This window comes from Athene cunicularia, assembly GCF_003259725.1.
Source record: "Athene cunicularia isolate RWA chromosome 1 unlocalized genomic scaffold, athCun1 chr1_part2, whole genome shotgun sequence".
Classification (NCBI taxonomy): domain Eukaryota; kingdom Metazoa; phylum Chordata; class Aves; order Strigiformes; family Strigidae; genus Athene; species Athene cunicularia.
In genome coordinates, this window is record NW_020799092.1 from 12,780,027 (window position 1) to 12,799,863 (window position 19,837).

At 35.5% G+C, this 19,837-nt stretch overlaps 1 protein-coding gene across 11 annotated transcripts in view; it reads right to left on the minus strand.

Moving 5' to 3' along the window:
• Positions 1-19,837, minus strand: part of ERC1 (ELKS/RAB6-interacting/CAST family member 1) — a 280,374-nt gene that overhangs the window by 190,771 nt on the left and 69,766 nt on the right. For all 11 annotated transcript variants that reach the window (XM_026867111.1, XM_026867106.1, XM_026867103.1 and 8 more), the window contains 2 exons: positions 19,465-19,632; positions 12,111-12,278 (listed from right to left, as the gene is read on the minus strand). In XM_026867111.1, the coding sequence (XP_026722912.1) occupies positions 12,111-12,278; positions 19,465-19,632 (336 nt within the window). The remainder of the gene's footprint in view (positions 1-12,110; positions 12,279-19,464; positions 19,633-19,837) is intronic.

The window sequence follows — 19,837 nt, forward strand, 5'->3', positions numbered from 1 at the left end:
TTCAGTGCAGAGATGGTGAACTGTTCAGTTAAGTGGTAAACATTTGTTTAGTTTACATTAATTGTACTACCCAGTGAAGAAGGATTAACTTTTATTTTGCATCCCAAGAAAGTTTTTTCTTTTTAATGCTGCTCTACTTCAATTCTTATCTGGAACATTACTGTCTTTGCAACATCACACTGGAATGCCATTGTGCACTTTGGAAATGTTCTGACGTTGCTGAATTTAACATAGTGGGATTCTGTAACGCCCTGAACTGGTATGGAGAATCCTATATCAGGAGATTCCTTCAGTTGGCTTAAGAGAGAGAACCAGGCTAGAGGGGTTGAGGAGAGCATGGAGAAGGACAGGACAAAAAGAGCGTTTGAGATGGGGAAACTCCAGCACAGTGGTACACCTTACACAGTCATACTTATCTCCTGCTACTCAGGTCCAGTTAAAATTCAGAACAGCTCCCATAAAAGAAAGTTGCTTGCTTTTTCAGAAGATAAAATCTTTTTGTAATTTTTTACTCTCATGATCTCCAATCTGCAAAAAGTCTTCTAAAATCAGCATGAAGTTCTACAGTGTTGAGTTTTCAAAATATTTTGTTGCTGTGCAGCTTAGAAAGCACAAAGAATTTTTTTTTGTGATTTTACTTAAAAGAAAACCTTAATTGTCAAATAAATGTATGAATCACAAACAGGCACAATGCTACTGCTTCAGAAGGAAGAAACTTGCACAGAGAAAACCAAATTAAAAAAAAAAATCTAGGAATTGCAGGACACCTAATGCAATTAATGTTTTACTCTTGACATAGCTTTGCATGCACACTTGTGCAATAAGGTTGACTTGAGAAAAGAATGGAATGCAGGAAGAAGTGCTACTACTACAAAAAAAAATGACTTAACATGTATAGACAATTAATTATTTTGTACCTTTGGTGAAGGAGCAACAACAATTGACTCTGATCCAAAAAGACTACTCTCTTTCCATCACTTTTTCATACAGAGGTGTTTTCCAAGTAGATTTATATCAGCCAAAAAAATACCTCATCTATGTTTACATAAATAATCTCCAAGGTCATTTATTTCCATTGCTTTGTTTCTTTTTTACCTATTTTCTTTTGCATACCTAATCATTGTCTGGTAGCACTAGTTTGCTGACAGATCACTGCAAAGTAGAACTAATAAGAACAGTCACCATTAACTGAATTGTAATTATAGTATCTTCTGAATAGTAAAGATTTTTTTCTGTACTGTCATATTCCCTATAACAAACAGTATTTAAACCTGATGTTTCAAATCATATTCTCAGAATATTACTATCATGTTTGTAATCCTTCTGTCCTGCTAGTATATAGCTTGAATCTCCTTCAAACCTTCTAACACAATCCTACCGCTAAACTTTGCTATTTCTGAAAACTGATAATAAGAGGCATTTTTCTTACAAGCTTTTAAGGAGACTTCAGCATAATTCAAGTCAGGGGAAAGAAAAAAAAGAAAAAACCCTAGGACCCCAAGACTGAAGACTGATTTTTGAGTTGATAAAGGACCTGAAATTCACATTTTCAGGGAAGCCAATGTATATGTTATTAAGCATTGTCTGAGTTCCAAAGCATTTGCCTAGAAAATGCATTAGCAATGACTCACATCCTTTGACAGCTGTAAAACAGTTAAAATTTACTTAAGAAATTGCTTCCTTCTGAGAAGATTCAATGGTATCAATAGCCTAACCTAGTCAAAAGCAGTCTTTGAATGTAAAATCTTATGATGGACATTGTCTGATACAAGACAGGGTTTTGAAGTGAGCAAGGGCGGGGGCCACTCTTTCCAACCTGCTGATATCAGTTATGTCTCAAAGCATACAAGACAATACTTTATTTAAAATGCAATTAAATAACAAAAGTATAAAAGCTGGTCATAAGAGACTTGTTTCAGCAATATGTGAGCCAGTGGTTAAGTATATATGGTTAAATACATAATCCATTAAAAAATCTCTGTCACTGGTTTATCTTAAACTTTCACTGTGTGACCCCTTTGTTTTGCTGGCATTCATCAGGCAAGAGAATATATCTATTATGCACCACCAACAAGATATCAACCTGGGTTGGTTTGTTAAGACAATTTGTTGGTTCCAACTTGAGTGCAATACTTTCATTCACCCAAGTAATTCAAAACAGAACATTGCTATCATAAATAGCAAACCAAATTCATTTAGATTCTGCTTCTCCTCTTCAATGAAACACTAAGTTTATATACTACTCATTTATTTAATATATGTTAAAATGCCACATACTGAGAACCATAACTGAAATAATCTGGTAATTTATTTCACAATCTAACATCCACTTTGTTGCAATCCTGGCCTAATCATGCAGAATAACATCATGCTAATTCTCCTTTCAGCTGTGTCTTGACATTATGAAGCAATCTCTGTCACTATGCTTTCTGAAGTTTTACTCCTAAGACCTATCAAGTGCAAATGGATTAAAAAACCCAACTATTTTGGGGACATTCACTTCTGCTCCAAGTCCCAGAAAAGACTTTGACAATAAATATGCACAGATTTGATTTAGGTAAATTCATTACAGAAGAAATACAGCTACTATAATTTGGAGTATTTTCATATTGATGGTTCCCAAATGTTCAAAATACGGAAACCCAAAACTACTTCATGGTGGAAGGCTGATAAAACAAGAGAAAAAACTGGAACCAGTAAATGATAACTTAGATCTGATGTTTTGTAAGAAGCAGAATAAAACTAACAAGTTGTGACATTGCTTCTAGAATAGCTCAAGCTTCACAAGATTATATAATATTTTAAGTGTCAAGTGAGAAACTAACTATATTATAAATTCAACTTCCTTTACTTGAATAAACCAGATAGAGTGAGTAATTGATTATTATTGTGAAACAAACACTCTTCATTCTATGGTAACTTGATTTCATATACCCAAGAGAGTGTGCGTGTGTGCACGTATATTCTTCAGTATTTAGTTATCGCTGCTCTTACAGAATTACTTCAGAACACACAGTATAGGCGGCAAAACATCAAACTCTCAAATAAAATTCTTTCATGGTCCATGCTCAAAAAAAAAAAAAAAAAAAAAAACCCAAGTTATATTCTTTCCCATTTTATACCATGGACTGCTTCAGGTAAATCAAACACTCCAATCTCTACTGAAAATAAAGGCTGAAAGGGACAGACTGTGGTCCTCTTTATCTAGAAGTTCTGTGTTTAAAACCGTCCTCCACCCATCATTGCTGGAACATATGTAAGCCTTTCGTCACGCAGAGGAGCATCCTAATTATCAAATGCATGCTATTTATTCTGGGACAAGGTTATTAGTTTCTCCCAGTGACACTATTCCACACTGGAATAACTGAAACCATGGTCTTCAAAGCTATTGATATACTGTGCCTCATGACAGTCCTAATGACAGTATATTGTTCAGAGACCCAGCTTAGAAAACTGTCTATTCTAGTGAATTTAAAATTCACTCTTGAATCCAGGAAATTATTGATTTAAACTGAAAAATTACTCCTTCCTTGTTCTAGTGAAGATCCCCAAGTTGGCTAGCACAATCACTGATGTCTGTTCCAGACACAGCTCAGACAATCCCTCCAGGGGCAGAAAATGCCTGGATGCCTGGTGACCAAAGCATTGGAAATTGTCAAGTCTTGCAACACAGAGAGCAATGAAAAGCCATGGGAGGAAGACTGATGTAAGCAACCTCAAAAATGGCATACGCCCTTGCTCTTCCTGCCTCTTCAATCATAGTGAAATTTGTATTTGTCGAGCATGACAGTGAATACACCAACAAAGCTTATTAGCTTTATCTTGCCAGAAAAACTACACGTTTAATTTATAATGAAGCCAAGAGGCCCCACAGTTGGCTGTTTTCCCAGATCCCTTCAAGAAACCAGAATTTGTCAGACCCACTACCTATGAGTAATGTTCCATCTTGCCTGTCAGGAGGTTATCTCAAGGCACAAGAAGGACATAATATTAAAACAACTGCTCCTCTTTGAGGGATACTATATATTTAAAAAAAAAAAAAAAAAAAAGATTTCTTCCATATATGACAGATTGGTTGAATTGTGGTTTCAGTTATCCAGAACACTGGAGCACAGATAATATCAGAAACTCCAGAGTTTTCTTTTGCTATCAGTCTTATGCTACACTATTACAGCAATGTGTATCAATTTAAAACCCTGTATTAGCCAGCTACAATAGCTGAACTACAGAACTAACATCGTTAACCTCACAGTCCTGTTTTCCTTTTTTGAACCTACTTATCTGAAAGGAGGCATAGATATTCATTACTTCAGGAAAAAAAAAAATCAAGTACTTTAGTTACTAAAGGCAACAGGCAAGATTCTTTAATAGCATCAAAATAAATTGAGAGAATGTTCCTTACATTATTAGATCTTGAAATAAGAAATTGGCTTGCTATCTTCCACACACATCAGAACAAAATTTGATTTTTTTAAAAGTATATTACCATACATCAGGAAATACAGGTACATATGTTACATATGATACAGATGTTTTTATTTTTATTGTGGTAGCACAAAATGCTTCAAGAAAAAGAAGCGGCTATATAAAAATAAAGCAGCATATTCTTTATCTACAAATTCTAATTTAAAATATAGGCAGGCAAAAACCTTTATTTTTAATCCAGTAGGTTCCTCTAACATAGCTGCCGCATAGGTAGCCATAACTGTGCAATAAAAATTACTGTAATAAAATAAATTTTGTTTTGTGTTAAATCAATTTTCCAAATTTAACTTATGCCTCCTCCACTAACTTGTATATCCCACAAAATTTACTAAATAATCTTAAAGTGAATGTTAGGCACATATGAGTGAATCCACTCACACATTTCACTGCTTTGAAGTTTAAAAAGTCATTCTAATGCTATCCTATTCAAAAGCTGTCTGGACATGGTCCTAGGCAACAAACTCTGGGTAGCACTGCTCGAACAGGGGCTTGGACAAGATGATCTCTAAAGGTGTCTTCAAATGTAAACCATTCCATGATTCTGTGAAGATGATTAGCTATAGAACTATACATATACTGAACAGAGACCCTTAGGAATAGAAAGTCTCATGCTTCCTCTAAGATGCAAAAGCATCTTACAAAGTTCTTCAGCAGCAGAAGTCTGTGGACAACTGCACTTTGTGCAAGTCCCTTTGTAGAAGTCCCTGACTTCTGATTTAACAACACAAACCAATTCAAACTCTTCACTGCAGTGCCAAGAATGCCCAGGAGGCAGCTTTGACAACTAAATATGAAGTATCCAACAGACAAAAGGAAATTTCACCAATTAATAGGAGTGATCATGTACTGTTTATTATAATCTAAACAAGATACCTATTACTATAGTCTATGTACTCACTGGTGAGGGCCATAACAGTACCCAACTGAAGAGCTGCGAAATGCTTGTTCCTTTGGAAAACAAAAGCTCTTACAATGAAAACACTGAAGTACTCTCAAGCTACAAGGCATCTGCCATGACTGATCTGGATTAAGCAAGAAGATCAAAAGTATATTCCTTGTGTCAGTCCCTGGAGAACACACTGTCACCTCTACTAGCATCTATAAACCATGGACTATTTGCCATTGAAAATACTGTTTCAAGCTATGCTTGTGGACCTTTTAGGACCCATATTCAAAGTCAGAGAAATGTTTGTTATTATACGGCTCAAAGAATCAAAAAAAGGTCAATCTCAGAAGCTAAAGCCTCTCCTGAAAGGGAAAGGATCTTGTGGACAATGAACCTGAAGTTGCTGTAATAAACTCTAAGACCTGTATATTTATCAGTCACCTTTAAAACTAAATTAGCAGCTGAAAAATGGTATGAAGAAACTGAGGTATGCCCTTGCCCTAATAATGTCTTATTAGCTGTACATTCATAGAAGAAAAAGATGACACACAAGTGAGCTGGGCTGCAATGGCTCTAAAAAGTCTCAATGGATTCGCAAAGAAGTGGAAAGTCAAAATGGAAGGGTAAGGATCCTGTTTTCAAAGTGGTCATGTCTCACTGTAGTATGAAAATAAATCCTGTGTTGTGTCCTTCTTTCCCATGTGGAAATTAAACAACTAATCTCCTCCCTGAATGGCAGAAATGAAAAAATCTCACAGGATAATTATGCTGAATTTGAAATCACATAATGAAGCCTCTCCAGTCTTCTTTGGTACTTCCATTGCTACCATAAGATTTTGTCTAGTGGTATTTTGATAGACATGAAGAATTAAAAGCTTGTCTAATTTTTCCTATTATTACTCTAACCGAAGATAATACCTTTATATAAAAATCCCACCCCACATGGTAAAGCAGTTGAGAGGATATTCTTGTAAAGAGAAGGAAATCTAGCATCTTGTAGACACAGGGTAACAAATTAGACAGAATAGCTTCTAGATATTTCTAAAAGCCACAAATTTCAACTTTGTTTTTATGTTCAGAGGTAGTCTAAAACAGAAAGCCTTGAATGAAAGAAAAAGCAGCAGTAGAAGAGGTCTGATATCCTTCAGGGATACTGAGGGACAAGTCCCCCATGACCCTCCAGGACATATCTTTGAGGTCACATCTGCCAGTTTTAATAAAGAAGCTGGCATAAGCCTGAGAGGATGTTACGTCTTTTTTTGTGGTGTTTGAAATCTCTGAACTGGGTTTGGAAGCAGTTCAGTGGCATGCCCTGAGATGTGGAGTAAAAGGAGTAGAAGTAGGGCTTTTACTGACAGAGAGAGGTATTTACAGAAATACTCTTCTATTTGCACTGCTTGTTAAGCCACAGAGTTCCTGAAGGAAAGTAGCTATTTCATCAGTCCTAGCTGAGCAGAAAGTCCAGTCTATCTTCTACCTCCCTGCAGAAGCTGGGCTGATGAGCAGGCTAATATGATCCTGGAGTACTGTACGGTGGCTCCTCCTTAAATGTTCATAATCCGAGTACATGAAAGGCAGAGAATAAGCATGCCTACAGGTATTGTACAGAGACAAAAAATTATCCAGTCTTAAATAAGAGGGTATGTGCTCATCCACTTTGTGAATGTACATGTGGACCATCTTTGTGGGCACAGCTGTACTTTGATCTTTTCTGTATAGTTTACACAACCAGAGACTCAGACACACACTGCTGGTTTGAATGGGGCATGATCTACATTGTCAATACTACAGCATTTTTAAACACTAGATGTCATCATAGAGAGGCTCAAAGGGATATCTAAAAGTCCATTCTGCATTTTATTAATTCTCAGAAAATCACATATTCATTCATCTGGTAGGCAAGTTCAAGGTCACACCAGCTAAGAAGAAACTACCATAAACTGAATTAAACACTTAAAAATTCAGTTCCTTCTCTGTCCTCGCTTGTTTCTTCAGGGCTGCCTGAGAAGGTAAATCTACTTCACAGATGAGGGAATGGAAAGAAACTTTGAAGTACAAACACTGAATAAAAGTTACAACTACTAAACCAACACTGCTGCTGTAGTAACTCTGATCACTACTGATTTTAAAAAAATGAGTTATAAATTCTATTTGCAGTCCCTCTCTCCTGCCACACAGTACTTCTTATCATTAAGCATATTTATTTTTATAGCATAACGTATTTTGATTTCTAGGTTTTTTGAAAAGCAGAGGGCATTTATTTCAGGAGAAAGGTAATGCTTCTTATCCAAAAGAGCAGGAAAAGTACATTTGGAGTCTTACCAAATACTAGCTAAACAAGTCAGCACACCACCACCAATAAAAAAAAAAAAAAAGAAAAAAAAAGGTCTGTGTTCTTCCTGTACTTTTTCACAGGTCAATTATCGGAGAGTGCATAGGGAAATGCCAAAAAACACTGCTATGTTCAGACACTAAAACTTGCATTATTTGCCTGCAGCTGCATTGCACAATGAAGGGAGTGTTAACCTCCCCTCCCCAAGACAAAACATGACCTCCCCCCAAAGCAAAGGGTGATTGATTCACTGCCCTTTTTTTTTTTTTTTTCTCCTCTCTTTCGGGGCAACTGTTACTTATCCTTTGTCCCATTTCTCTAAGTGCTTTGATTGCAAAGTATTGATTTTTTAATTTCTATTCATTTTCATCCTGGTCTACCAGCACAGATAGACAGATGTGGCAAAGAGAATAATGAATCACAATTTAACATTTTTCAGGTTCAGATTTCAAATTTGCCCAGCATGGTTCCTATTTTATTTTCTGACAGTGTCCCCTTGCCTGGAGTTCTAAGAACTCCAAATGAGATTTTACTCAAGATTTATTTTCAGTGAAATGAGAAAAAAAAATTAATTCTGAAGTTCTGTGAAACTAAGGATTTTCATGAATTTTTTAGACATAAAGCTAAAACTCATTTCTGTAGTCTCCAAATTTCTAGCATTTGCCCTATTTCTATTGTCTCAGATAAAGGTGCTACCAAGCAGCATCACTGTAGGAGCTTAGAACTGGAAAGATTCCAGAATTTAAAATGTGAAGCAAGTGGTTTCCTCAGCAACCTGCAAAATGTATTTTGGGTGCCTACTGGGTATCAGTAGTGATGCCCATTGTCATGTTAATTTTTCAGATCTCTGTTGCTCATAATCTTCTTCTGTGGTTTTATTTGATCTCTAATCTGCCAGTAAACTTTTATTACTTTTTTCATTTAGATTTTAGAATGACCAGAAAGTATACTTTCTAGTTCACCACCTTTAATCAATACAAGAATGATATCAATATTTCTTAAAACAAAGTATGCAGTGGCCAGCATCCATTAATCCAAACAGACTTGCAATAGTAAAGGGCGATTTTAAATCATTTTTGTTTCAGCAACAGAACTTGCGGAAATTTAGTATAGCAGTTTTAGGCACCACACCAAACAGTTTCTTGTCAGTGTCATCAAAATAGGTGATTACACATCTAAAACAGTCACAGAAAATACAAGCAAAAAAAGAAGTCCAAATGCCCAGCACAGCCATGTATCATTTGGCTATCGCTAAATTACTAGTAGCGGTGATCCATCTAAGTTGCAAAGGAAAGTAAACATCCTTTCCTAAATGGGTAAGTTATGTAAGTTAATGATTTTTCAATAAATTCTTTTCAACATCTTTATAATTTTAGCTTTTGTTACAAATTTTCTTTTTACCTAGCATTAAAACAATATTAGTGTTCAAAACTTACTTCATCAGAGTACCTACTTAAAAAATATCCTTAAATCTGAGTATATGCTGAAGGAATAGTACTTAGTAAAAACTGATTGAATAGTATTTACTAATCTAATTCTTAATTAGGTTAAATTCCTTCAAGATTTGTACCCCATAACTGCAAGCAGTAGTTACATACTGCTGCTGCTTCCAAACATATATAGAAAAATATTTCTTAACACAAGAGGAAAAGCTTTTTTCATACCACACATTTTTCAGTCTTTCACTGTATTCAATTAAAATGCCTAAATACCACTTAAATCATGCTGATAAACTTAAAACAAGCATTTAATATGAGATAACTAAGCCAGTAAAAAACCCCAAACTACTATTGATGACCTCTGAAGACACTTTAAACTGTACTATCCAGATTTTCAATTAGAATATACAGATTAAAACCTGATCTGTCTGAACACACCGGTTTATAATCAGAGGAAGGAATAAAAATACTATTGTACATGGAGGCAAAAGTTTAAAGGCTGCACTTTTTTTATTAAATGGCAGTAAAATTCTGAACTGTCCTGGAAGGTCTAAAAGACAGTGCCTAGATAAAGCAGGAAACATGCTGTGCACTTTAATAAGAAGGTGCACTCTAGAAATGCAAAAAAGTAAATAGTTAACAAACCTTAAAAGAAAAACATTTACATGAGAGGAACTACAGGCTTCTCAAGTTCCAGGCAGAGGGCAGAAATAGCTATTTGCACAGTCAAAAAAGGACAGACATATATAACAGGCAAAAATAAGACTTCATCGTTTCCTCTAGCACCTGAAACACGTTTTATGCAAGGTGTCATGACTTCCACAGTATATAGAGAAAATTAGACTGTCCTTTCTTAGGTATCTTCTCAAAGTCTGCTTTTCTGTGGAAAAATGCTAAAGAGAACAAGAAAATGCAAAGCCCAATATATAGAAAATCCCAAACCTAGTCCTAGATTCCAGGTCTGGAGAACCAATTTAAAAAAACAGTTAAAGACACCAATCGTAAAACTTCAAAGGACTGAATTTGTGCTCATTTAACTTAGGTTATACAAAAAATAAAAAGAAATTCCATATTCCACCACAAACCTCAGATAAAAGTATTGTCAGCTGGACTCTCCATAAAAATATTCTAGGTTTTCTAGTTATAGAAACTGAAAAAATAATGTTTGGATTTTAAAACCTCACAATTTAACTGTTCAAGTTGAAGGAAATGGTTCCAACAACTTCAAGGCTGAAGCAAATTCAAAACTCTGCATTTGATTCCGGCTAGCAGCAGGAAATAGGATTTTTTTTACATATAGGTTATGGAAGTTTTTATTTAAGAAGCTCAGAGACAAGTTTACAAAACAACTCAAATTGCATTTTATTATGGTAGTGTTATCTTCTGTTGAGCTACCAAGGAGAACAAAACCTCAAAGTCTTTGCATGTAAAAGCCTGGGCCCTTACATCCCAATCTGAAGAGAACAGACACTTTTACTTGAAAGCAGCAGCAAACAAACCTCAGAAAATAGGCTAGCCACATGAAGAAGACAAGATGAAATTGTCTTAATATGGATTACAGTGGTCTCAAGAAAACACATATAAAAAATGAGTAAAAAGAGAACCTTTAGCACTGCCTATAAATGAACCAATGAAAAATCATTCCAAAGAGTTAAGCAAATAAGAAAATGTGAAAAACCAGTGTAAGAGTAAATGGAAGTAAACCAACCTCACTTACATTTAACATTTATACAAATGTCAGATTCCCCACTTCTTGGTTAGACATTCAGCTGGGTTTTCAATGTATGTTTGTAGTGTACATGACCAATTTTGAAAACAAAAAGAAAGCACAGCACAAAAATTAGAAATCTCTAAATGTTTCTAAAAAGATGAAGAGTCAAAAAATGAGACCATGAAGCCTTACGGGTCTGCTCTGGAATGATTAATGACTTATTTATGGCTAAACTCCATGCCTGAACTTCCATTCCAGCATGACGTTTGCTGTAACAGAACTGAACATGACCTAACCCCTCATGATTCATAGCTGTATATTAGAAGAAAAGGCATTGGCAAGGCATCAGAAATTAATCAATATTCTGAACTATTAAATCACAGGAATTCCATAGAACTGCTTACAGGTCTAGAAAAAAAAAAAAAAATCACCATATTCACAGCCTAATACTTTGAATACAAGCTCCAAGAGAAGCTTCTCTAGAGAGGAAAAAAAAAAGTGAATTAAAATTTATTATGATACATGCAATTTGCTCTTTTTACCATCAGCAATTTGAGATATATTGTGTGCAATTCATAAACTATCATCCATAATGACATTCATTGCCCTAGGACTCAATGCCCCTGGGGAAACCTCTCTCATTTCTCTGACGGGGTCTAATTTTTCTTATCCAGACCTCCCCCATTTCTCTGATAAGAGCTACATTTACTTATCCAGACAGACATGCAGGATAGTCTGAACCCTGATTATCCTATTCTAGCAGATCCAAAGAAATATTAAGTATGATAAAACAGCATTTCTAATGAAATTTATATGAAGGTCTTCCTGGACTTTTCTTAGTAAGTTACAGAGCAATCACCCTAATTGCTTCTATCGATACAACCCCTCATTCATCTATTCACATACTGAAGTCATAGTCGCCCAGTGGCCTATGCTTCAAATCAGTGTGGCATTGTTAAGGTAGTGTGGGTGATTGATTTTTCAGATGATGTGCCCTCCTACAAATACTTCAGTCATTATTAATTGGGAAATGGAAGCAGAAGCAGCACATGCAACCAGTGAAAGCCAACAATCCCTGCTTTGAATTCTTTGGGGTTTTCTTCAAAACTTCAAACCAAAATTCATCATTCACCATCTTCCCATTACATGAATGGACTCAATCATTAACCTCCAAAATTCTACTTCAGACTCGTTGACAGACTTAAAAATTGAGATGCATCAGAGATGTGTATCTGACTTAGACCTTTACAATCGTACCTTCTTCTGAAGAACATTAACTTTGCGTTCCTTCACCTCTAGCATGTCCTTGAGGTCATGGATCTCTCCTGCTTGAGTCCCCTTCTCCTCTGCCATCTCCTGAATCTGCTTTGTCTTCTTATTTAGCATAGTCTCCTTCTCTTCCAGACGTAACCGTAAAGCATCCACCTAGATTCAGACATGCAGAAACACTTTGTTTAGCACTGAAGGAGAGAAATTTTACAAAAGTTAAACTATGCTTCCATAAGGGAGTACAAGTTGTCAAATTACAAACATTTAGAAAATAACATCCCTTACTTTAGGAGTTCAACATACATAAACATACATAAACTTGTGCTAAAACAGTTATCACAATGATAAAAGACTAAAATAAAAATTTTCCCAAACTATATGAGACTAATGCTACTTCTTGGAAAAACTTAAATTACACTTCTGACATAACTCAGTGTTGTAAGATACAAGTCTGGATTTTTTTTTCCTCAAAGTAGAATCCAACACAATGTGTTGTTGAGAAGTTCTCTCATATGTAGGAAAACTGATCCCTCTATTTGAAACACTATTAATGTTCAGAGATTTAAACACTGACTCTTAGTCACTTTATATTCTAGGTTTTAATCAGAGTATTAGCTGAGCCTGAGGTAATGAAAGCAGAGGTCTTTGTGTCCACTGCAGATCAAAATATGGAAAGAGGGTTACCTTAGGATGGCTAAAAATATTTTGACTTAAATAGCAACATAATAGTTTCAATGTAACGTGTTTTCAGCAGGATGAAGTTTTACATTAAAGATAAAATGGGACAAGTGACACAGTACATGGTATTGCGGGTGAAATTTGGACACATAAACTTAGAGATCCTATGGTATCCTCAAGCCTCAAAACTGCATGTTGAGAAGCATTTGCTTTTCCTTCTGCATTTCTCTTATACAAATGAAACACAGAGCTCACAAGACAAAAGAAATGGGAGAAGGAATCAGAGCTATCTGAATACAAATTTGATGAGAAGAATAAGGTCACCACAGAGCACAGACTAATCTCAAAGACCATTGTGGAACACAAAATCCAACACCACCAACCTGCTCAAGATACCAAAAGAAACCCACTGACCCCTATCCACTCAGCATTCAGACGGAGTTCAAATCTGCTAGCCTGGCTGCTAATCTTATTTGACAGTATCAGATTTGGTTCCTGTTAGCTGAATCCATTACAGGATATCAGTCGCACAGTGTAAACAGGGTAATCAATTAATTTCTTGGTCCTTCTGCACAGCATAGGCTAGCAGAGACATGAAGTAAAAAGATGACTTGGACAACTCCAGCTAGGGTAAGAAATTAGTCACTATGCTTACAGTATTTTGAGCAACATTTAATTTTAATGTGTTATTCTAATTCCACTTTATTTTGATTTGCTATTGGAAAAGTTGCCTCTAAGGCTCTACATTTACAGTATGTTATGCCAACAAAATCCTTTGCTGTTTTATCTGATTCGTTTTACACAGAGCAATAAGCACTTGCCAGTGGAGAAAAGAACTGCCCTGGTCTCCCCATCAGAACTGCAATCCCACTGCCACCTCTATGTCTGGAGCCTTCTCACTTACACATATGTTATTAAAATCACATTCCTGACCTCTCACCCAGCAAGTGGGGCACGGAATATATTCTACAGTGATATTAGACTACCAGGTACTACCCAAATATGATTTATAGGATTGCTAGTGTTTGTAATGAAAAGTTTAGCAGGTAGATCAGGCTTTGTCTTCTTTTTAAAAACACATAGTTTTATAGATTGATTAGGTATGTTCTTCTCTGGATATCTCTAATATTAAAGCTAAGAGTTACTTTTACTAATTCTTGAAGGGAAAATCTTCCTCACAAGATAATCCACATACTCTCAACAGTTGTGTTGCAAAATTTTTGAGACAGTCCAGATGCCTACAGCACAGTATTAAGTGAAAAGAGAACATCTGCAAACAGAAATTTATTCACGGAATGCTTTTTATTTTCTGATTGATTATTCTCTTTGAACTCTATATTAGCTTACGGTTTGGGGTAATTGCATTTCTGGTTTTATTTGTGTGAGGTCCCTGCCTAGGAAACCACAGAAAACACTTTAAAGAATATTTTCAAAGGCTGGCAGGACACACAATCACCACCTTAGCACTATTCCTGGCAGAACACTGCACTTGTTTATTCATGTCAGCTCAGTTTATGTATGGCATCCTCCCACAGTGACAAGAATTGAGGTCTGTGGGAGTCAAGTGATGCCAACTTCAACAAAGTTAGCTTAAGATTTTCTCTGCACATGGAAACGACTAGGCAAACAGCTACTGAGGTGATGACGCCCCTTTCTCCTGACTTCTGCATCTTGGATAGTGTTGTCTTAACCCTGGGTTAACCTAACTGCTTTCACGGTAATAGACTGCTATGTCTCTAATTATGCATGGCAAGTAAAATTTTACAGTACAGCTCAGGCAACTGGTAGTCCCTCACATAACAATGGGCTTGCTAAGTTGACCTGTACATACCATCCAATTTCTCATGAAGCTTTAGCAAAACAAGCACATTTGTTGCCACCTTCAACATAATAGCCTTCCTAGGTACAGGTACAACAGGTACATCACTTCAGCTGAGTACCATACATAAGACTGAATTTCTTCCCCTGTAAGAACAATGTATGGAAAACGTGTGGGGAACCACTGATCTGTCTTCACAGAATTTTCCCAGTAGCAGTAAATAATACTGTATGACTCTGTTCCTAATATGTATAGCCATATATTAAGCACGTAGAATTCCAAACTTCTAAGAAAAACTAGTACATTAGCAGATCCAATGACTACCAAAATAAATACAATAAATGACACAATGTTTAATTTTTTTCTTAAGCTTTCTTAAAAACTTGGATTCTGTAACTGCAGTCTTAGCTTTCAGAATATTCCTAGCTTACAGCTTATGGAAATCACTAAAATTTCCAGAAGTCCACGGTGAGTTTCAGAACTGACTCAGGAGCTTGAGTCAACAGGACTTAGGTTGTACACGTTTTTTCTTATTTTTATTGTCATCTCCACTGTACAGTAGCAATCAGGGTATTATGACACTGCGTTTAGGAAGATGTCAGTGATGCCTAGAAAAAATAGTGCTCCACTCTTTTCCTGAGACTTCCCATCTACCTGCCACCTGTTCAAACCATAGCTAAACTATTGATTTAGATAGTGAACCAAGTCATACCCCAGTTATATCAGAAGGTGTTATATCCAAGCCCTGATTTCTCTGTAACAGCAAAATTCAGAATTTGTATTCTGTTGGTATGACTATATTAATGGCAGCAAAAGGAACACACGGAATAACAATCCTGAAATATGTGTTTAGAGCTTGCTGTGGTTTCTAACAAAGAGCCAGCTACTTTTTAAAGTAAATGTTGAAATAATTCTATCTATGTCAACACTCACAATTCAAAGATAATTGAGAAATGTACAAAGAAACACATAAAATTAATTTGCTATGTGAGGTGAAAGTTGGTTTTATCCTACTGTATATATTTCTATGTGAAGGCTCCAAATACCTGAAATGAGCACATTTTAAAAAGGATCAGTTTTACGACATTCTATTATTATGTTGCAAACATATCATATAAACAGAAAAAAAAAAAGTTAACCTGTTTTCCTTATAGCATAGTCTGTATTTAAGACTTAAAAGCTACGTTTACTGACTGATTTTGAATGCAGTGGTAGTTCAGAAGACTTAATTCTCTATTTTTGACACCAGTCTTTTTACTCATTATGTTAGAGTTGACTCTTCACATCCTTATACAAATTGCAGCAATATCCAATACAGTCTGTAGAAGAATTAAGAGTGAATTATTTATAAACATCCAGACCTCAGTTATCTGCACAAATTAGTCAGATTACATGATTATGCCATGGAGCAGAGGTGCACACACCTGGCTTTGTGCAGAGCGTGTCTGGTTCTTGCTAGGTTTATAAACTCAATGCATGACAGATGTACTGCTTCCAGGGCCTACTCAGGTCAAGAAATCTGATCAACTGTTCTTCCACAGTCTCTAGCACAAGGTATTAAGTACCTAAACACGATGAACTCAGTTCTGTGAACTGAGCTTAATGTCTGTAGGTGTCAGCATAGGTCTTCATGTAGCTGGTGCTAAGAAGCCTTGTTAGGAGACACCTAGCTCCCATTTGCACATTCCTCACTAAACATGGTCCACTTCTGAACTGTCTCTGATTTAGGAGAATCTACTATAGTTTCAAAATGCCAGTATAAGCCCCAATAAAGAAAGACCCTTGGAGAATTTTATGTTCTACTGAGACATTCATAGGAAACATAATACTTTCCAGTGGACTGGATTCATTTTTCTACTGAATATTAGTCTGAATTTACCATATGGAACAGACCAATTACAGAACCATGCCAGCTTGGGCAGTATACAAAAATAAAGGGGAATGTTCTTTCTGATTAATTTATCCTCCCATTGAAGCCACATACCTTCTGGCACTGACCTAAACTGAAGGGCTCACTGGACAAAACAAACTTTCTCTGGAAGAAGTTTTAATTCCAAAATAAACATTGATTTTTTTTTTTTGCTTTGTTTACAATGAGATTGTACAATTTTAGAGATATTTTAAAGGTTCCTTCATAAATTGAAAAGTTAACCACAATATCCTCTCCTCCTAATAGCCCTCAAGATAAACACCCCAAAACCAGCTCACTGTTCTTTGTAGTTCTAGTGTGGCAGGTGGCAAATTCATTTTTCAGATATTATACCAACAGCTTTTCCCTCCCTACCTGCAGTTTTCTTTAACAGATGACTAAAAGGCAGAGGATTATGAAGGAATGCCCTTTTCTCTCAAAACGTTTAAATATGACTTTAAAATACTAATCCCTGATGAAGATGTCCGCGAATATATGACAGAAAATGCACTTCCTCCTCATAACTCTCCCTAGGTGTCTTGAGAGAAGCTAGTTATGTTTTAATGTTGACCAGTACTGTCAACAAGTGAGGCCAGGCAGGATCTCACACTTGTACCCTATTCCCAGTGAAAATTCTTGTACAAAAAGTTACCTTTTCCTTAAAAAACCCCACAAATTCATTACAGGATGCAACAACAAACATCCCAATGCTTTATTTTATCAATGTGTTTCAATCTTATACTTGAAAAGATCACTTGTGAAGACAGAAGAAAGGTGATTGTGCATGATGATTTGATTTTTGAGCATTCTGTAAAGAACATCAGCAAGGATGAAAAAGATATTATTTTTCAAAAAGTGTAAATATCTTCTTGGAATTACATAGATTCTCAGGAATATAAATGGATTATTCTAAATATCTATTCTGATACAATGGAATAACCTGATAACAACATTTTGCATGTGTTAAAATCCAGACTACATTGCCACATTTTACTGTGGAGAATATGCTAGACTGTATTGAATCCATAAAATCTATCATAAAAACATCATTCTAAAACAGCATTGTTAATGTTTTAGCTCCACAGCAACTCCTGAGAGACAGAAAATCATCTTTCACTGTTACTGTAGTCGTTACATTTCGTTTACAACAAACTATGTGAATAACCTAAAAGCAGTGAGTAGAAAATATCTCTCTCTCTCTTATTAGTAAAAAACCATTTTGCATATTTTGGAGGAAGAATTCAATTTGGTTTTGTATTATGGTGCTATATGAGAATCTCATTTGGAAGAACCCAGTGGAGAACAAATACTCTCAATGATTATTCAGTAATATTACAAGTTAAGAGAGTTGAATAATTTTCTGTATTAGAACACTACTTTGGCCTTCAGCTAAAATGAAATGAAAATATTCTGAATAACTATCAACAGTATCTATCAATGGTATATAACTAAGTCTTTCTTTTTTTAAAATATTGTTTAAATTCTGTAAAATTTATTTGAAGAAATATGTTTACCTACCATAACAGATGGAATGACCATCTACTGAAGTCTCTTAACTTGTTAATAAAGTACATTCTTTCAAGAACCCCATCTCTCATAGGCAGAAAAATATCACTTTTTATTATTTAAAAGTAAGCAGAGAAACATGTTTCTAGCTTCATAAGTTTGTCACAATACTGCACAGTAATTTCATATATCTATATTCTTTTCAATTACTGTAATGGATCAAAACCTGCAATTTACATTTTAAAATGTTTACTTACCTAATACCTACTTCCAATGATATTCTGAAATGTAACTATTTTTTAAAATAAACATGTATGAATCTAGGGTACATTTCTAACTAGAAAAAATAATGAACAAATTTAACAAGACATTTATGATTGTAAACTAGCACACTTTCACAGTTATACTAAGGCAATTTCAACTTCTATATAAATCAGAGAATAATCAGAAAAGCCATCTTAGAACGTCAAAAACATTTACTATGTAACTTGATTTCTGCATGTGGACAGGGCCATGTGCACCCATAGATTCACTGAACATGGCTAAAGGAAAGCTACATGAGGGTAAAAAGTTCAAATAAATTCTCTTAACACTCTTATGAATGTGGAATCTTTCTACCAGTTTTACCCACAATTTTTTTGCAAGCCTATTTCACAGCTCCTTTGGCTTTTTACTGCTTTAGCTGTAACACAAATATTTTTTGATGCATGACCGCCATCTTTTGGACTTCTACTAACACTACAGTTTTTCAAGCCAGAGAATTGAAACACTGCCTTTACACAACATTTCATATTTGTTCTTCAAGAATGTCTGAAAGCAATAAATTTATGCTATACTTATTATCCATTTGATGTTCAGATATACACTTGTGACTTACATAATATGGGAATTTATTAAGCATTTGTTATCAAAACACAGTTTTGAAAATATTTTTCCTTTATCTTGGAATATGCATCTTAAAACATGAAAGCCCATATTTCAGGTATAAAGCACAGGCTTACATGCAAGATTTCCCATACATGCTGGGAGTAGCAGTGAAGGCTCAGTGAGTTGTATACTACTGGAACACTCTTCCTTTCTCTGCTTTCTTTTAGCTACAAAATCATGGAAAATAAATCCCCCCAGCTCAGGCACTGCAACTTCCAATTTAGCTGTGCCAAGGAAAAAAAATATTAGTGACTGCATGTTAGTGGAGCATGTCATAGAAGTGTGTATTCATCCACAGGAATATGTGTTCACTTATATGTACACATTTGTCTTTATGATTAAACCACTGGCCTAGACAATCAAACATATAATGAAAGACACAACATGCTCAGAACAAGCAGTATTGAATGGCTATGGTATTGTATAACCTAAGCAAGGAAAAAATTGTGCTTTTTATCACTTTCTCTATGACAAGTCAGTAAGTACAGAATTGCCCATTTCACCTCTGTCTGCAGGATGGCAGCTCTTTGCTCTTTAGCTGTAAGAGACTCTTTCAGAACTTCAATATGCTGCTTACTATCAGAGAACTGATTTGTGAGGGTCTCCAGCTTTGTCTGCAAGGCCAGCAACTCAGTGTCTTTCCGTGATAGCTCCTGTTTCACCTGACCAATCTGAAAAAGAAAGAAAAGATGGGCAAAGGAAAAAATAATTTATACTTTCCTTACAAAAATAACTATAAATTCACTACCGACAAACAATATAATACTCTAAACTTATCCTACAGAATAGTGAAGCCTGCAGTTATCTTGAATGGAAGGCCAGCAAAAATTTGTGTCATGAGCAAAAGATACAAGGAAAAAGAGAAGGAAGCTATAG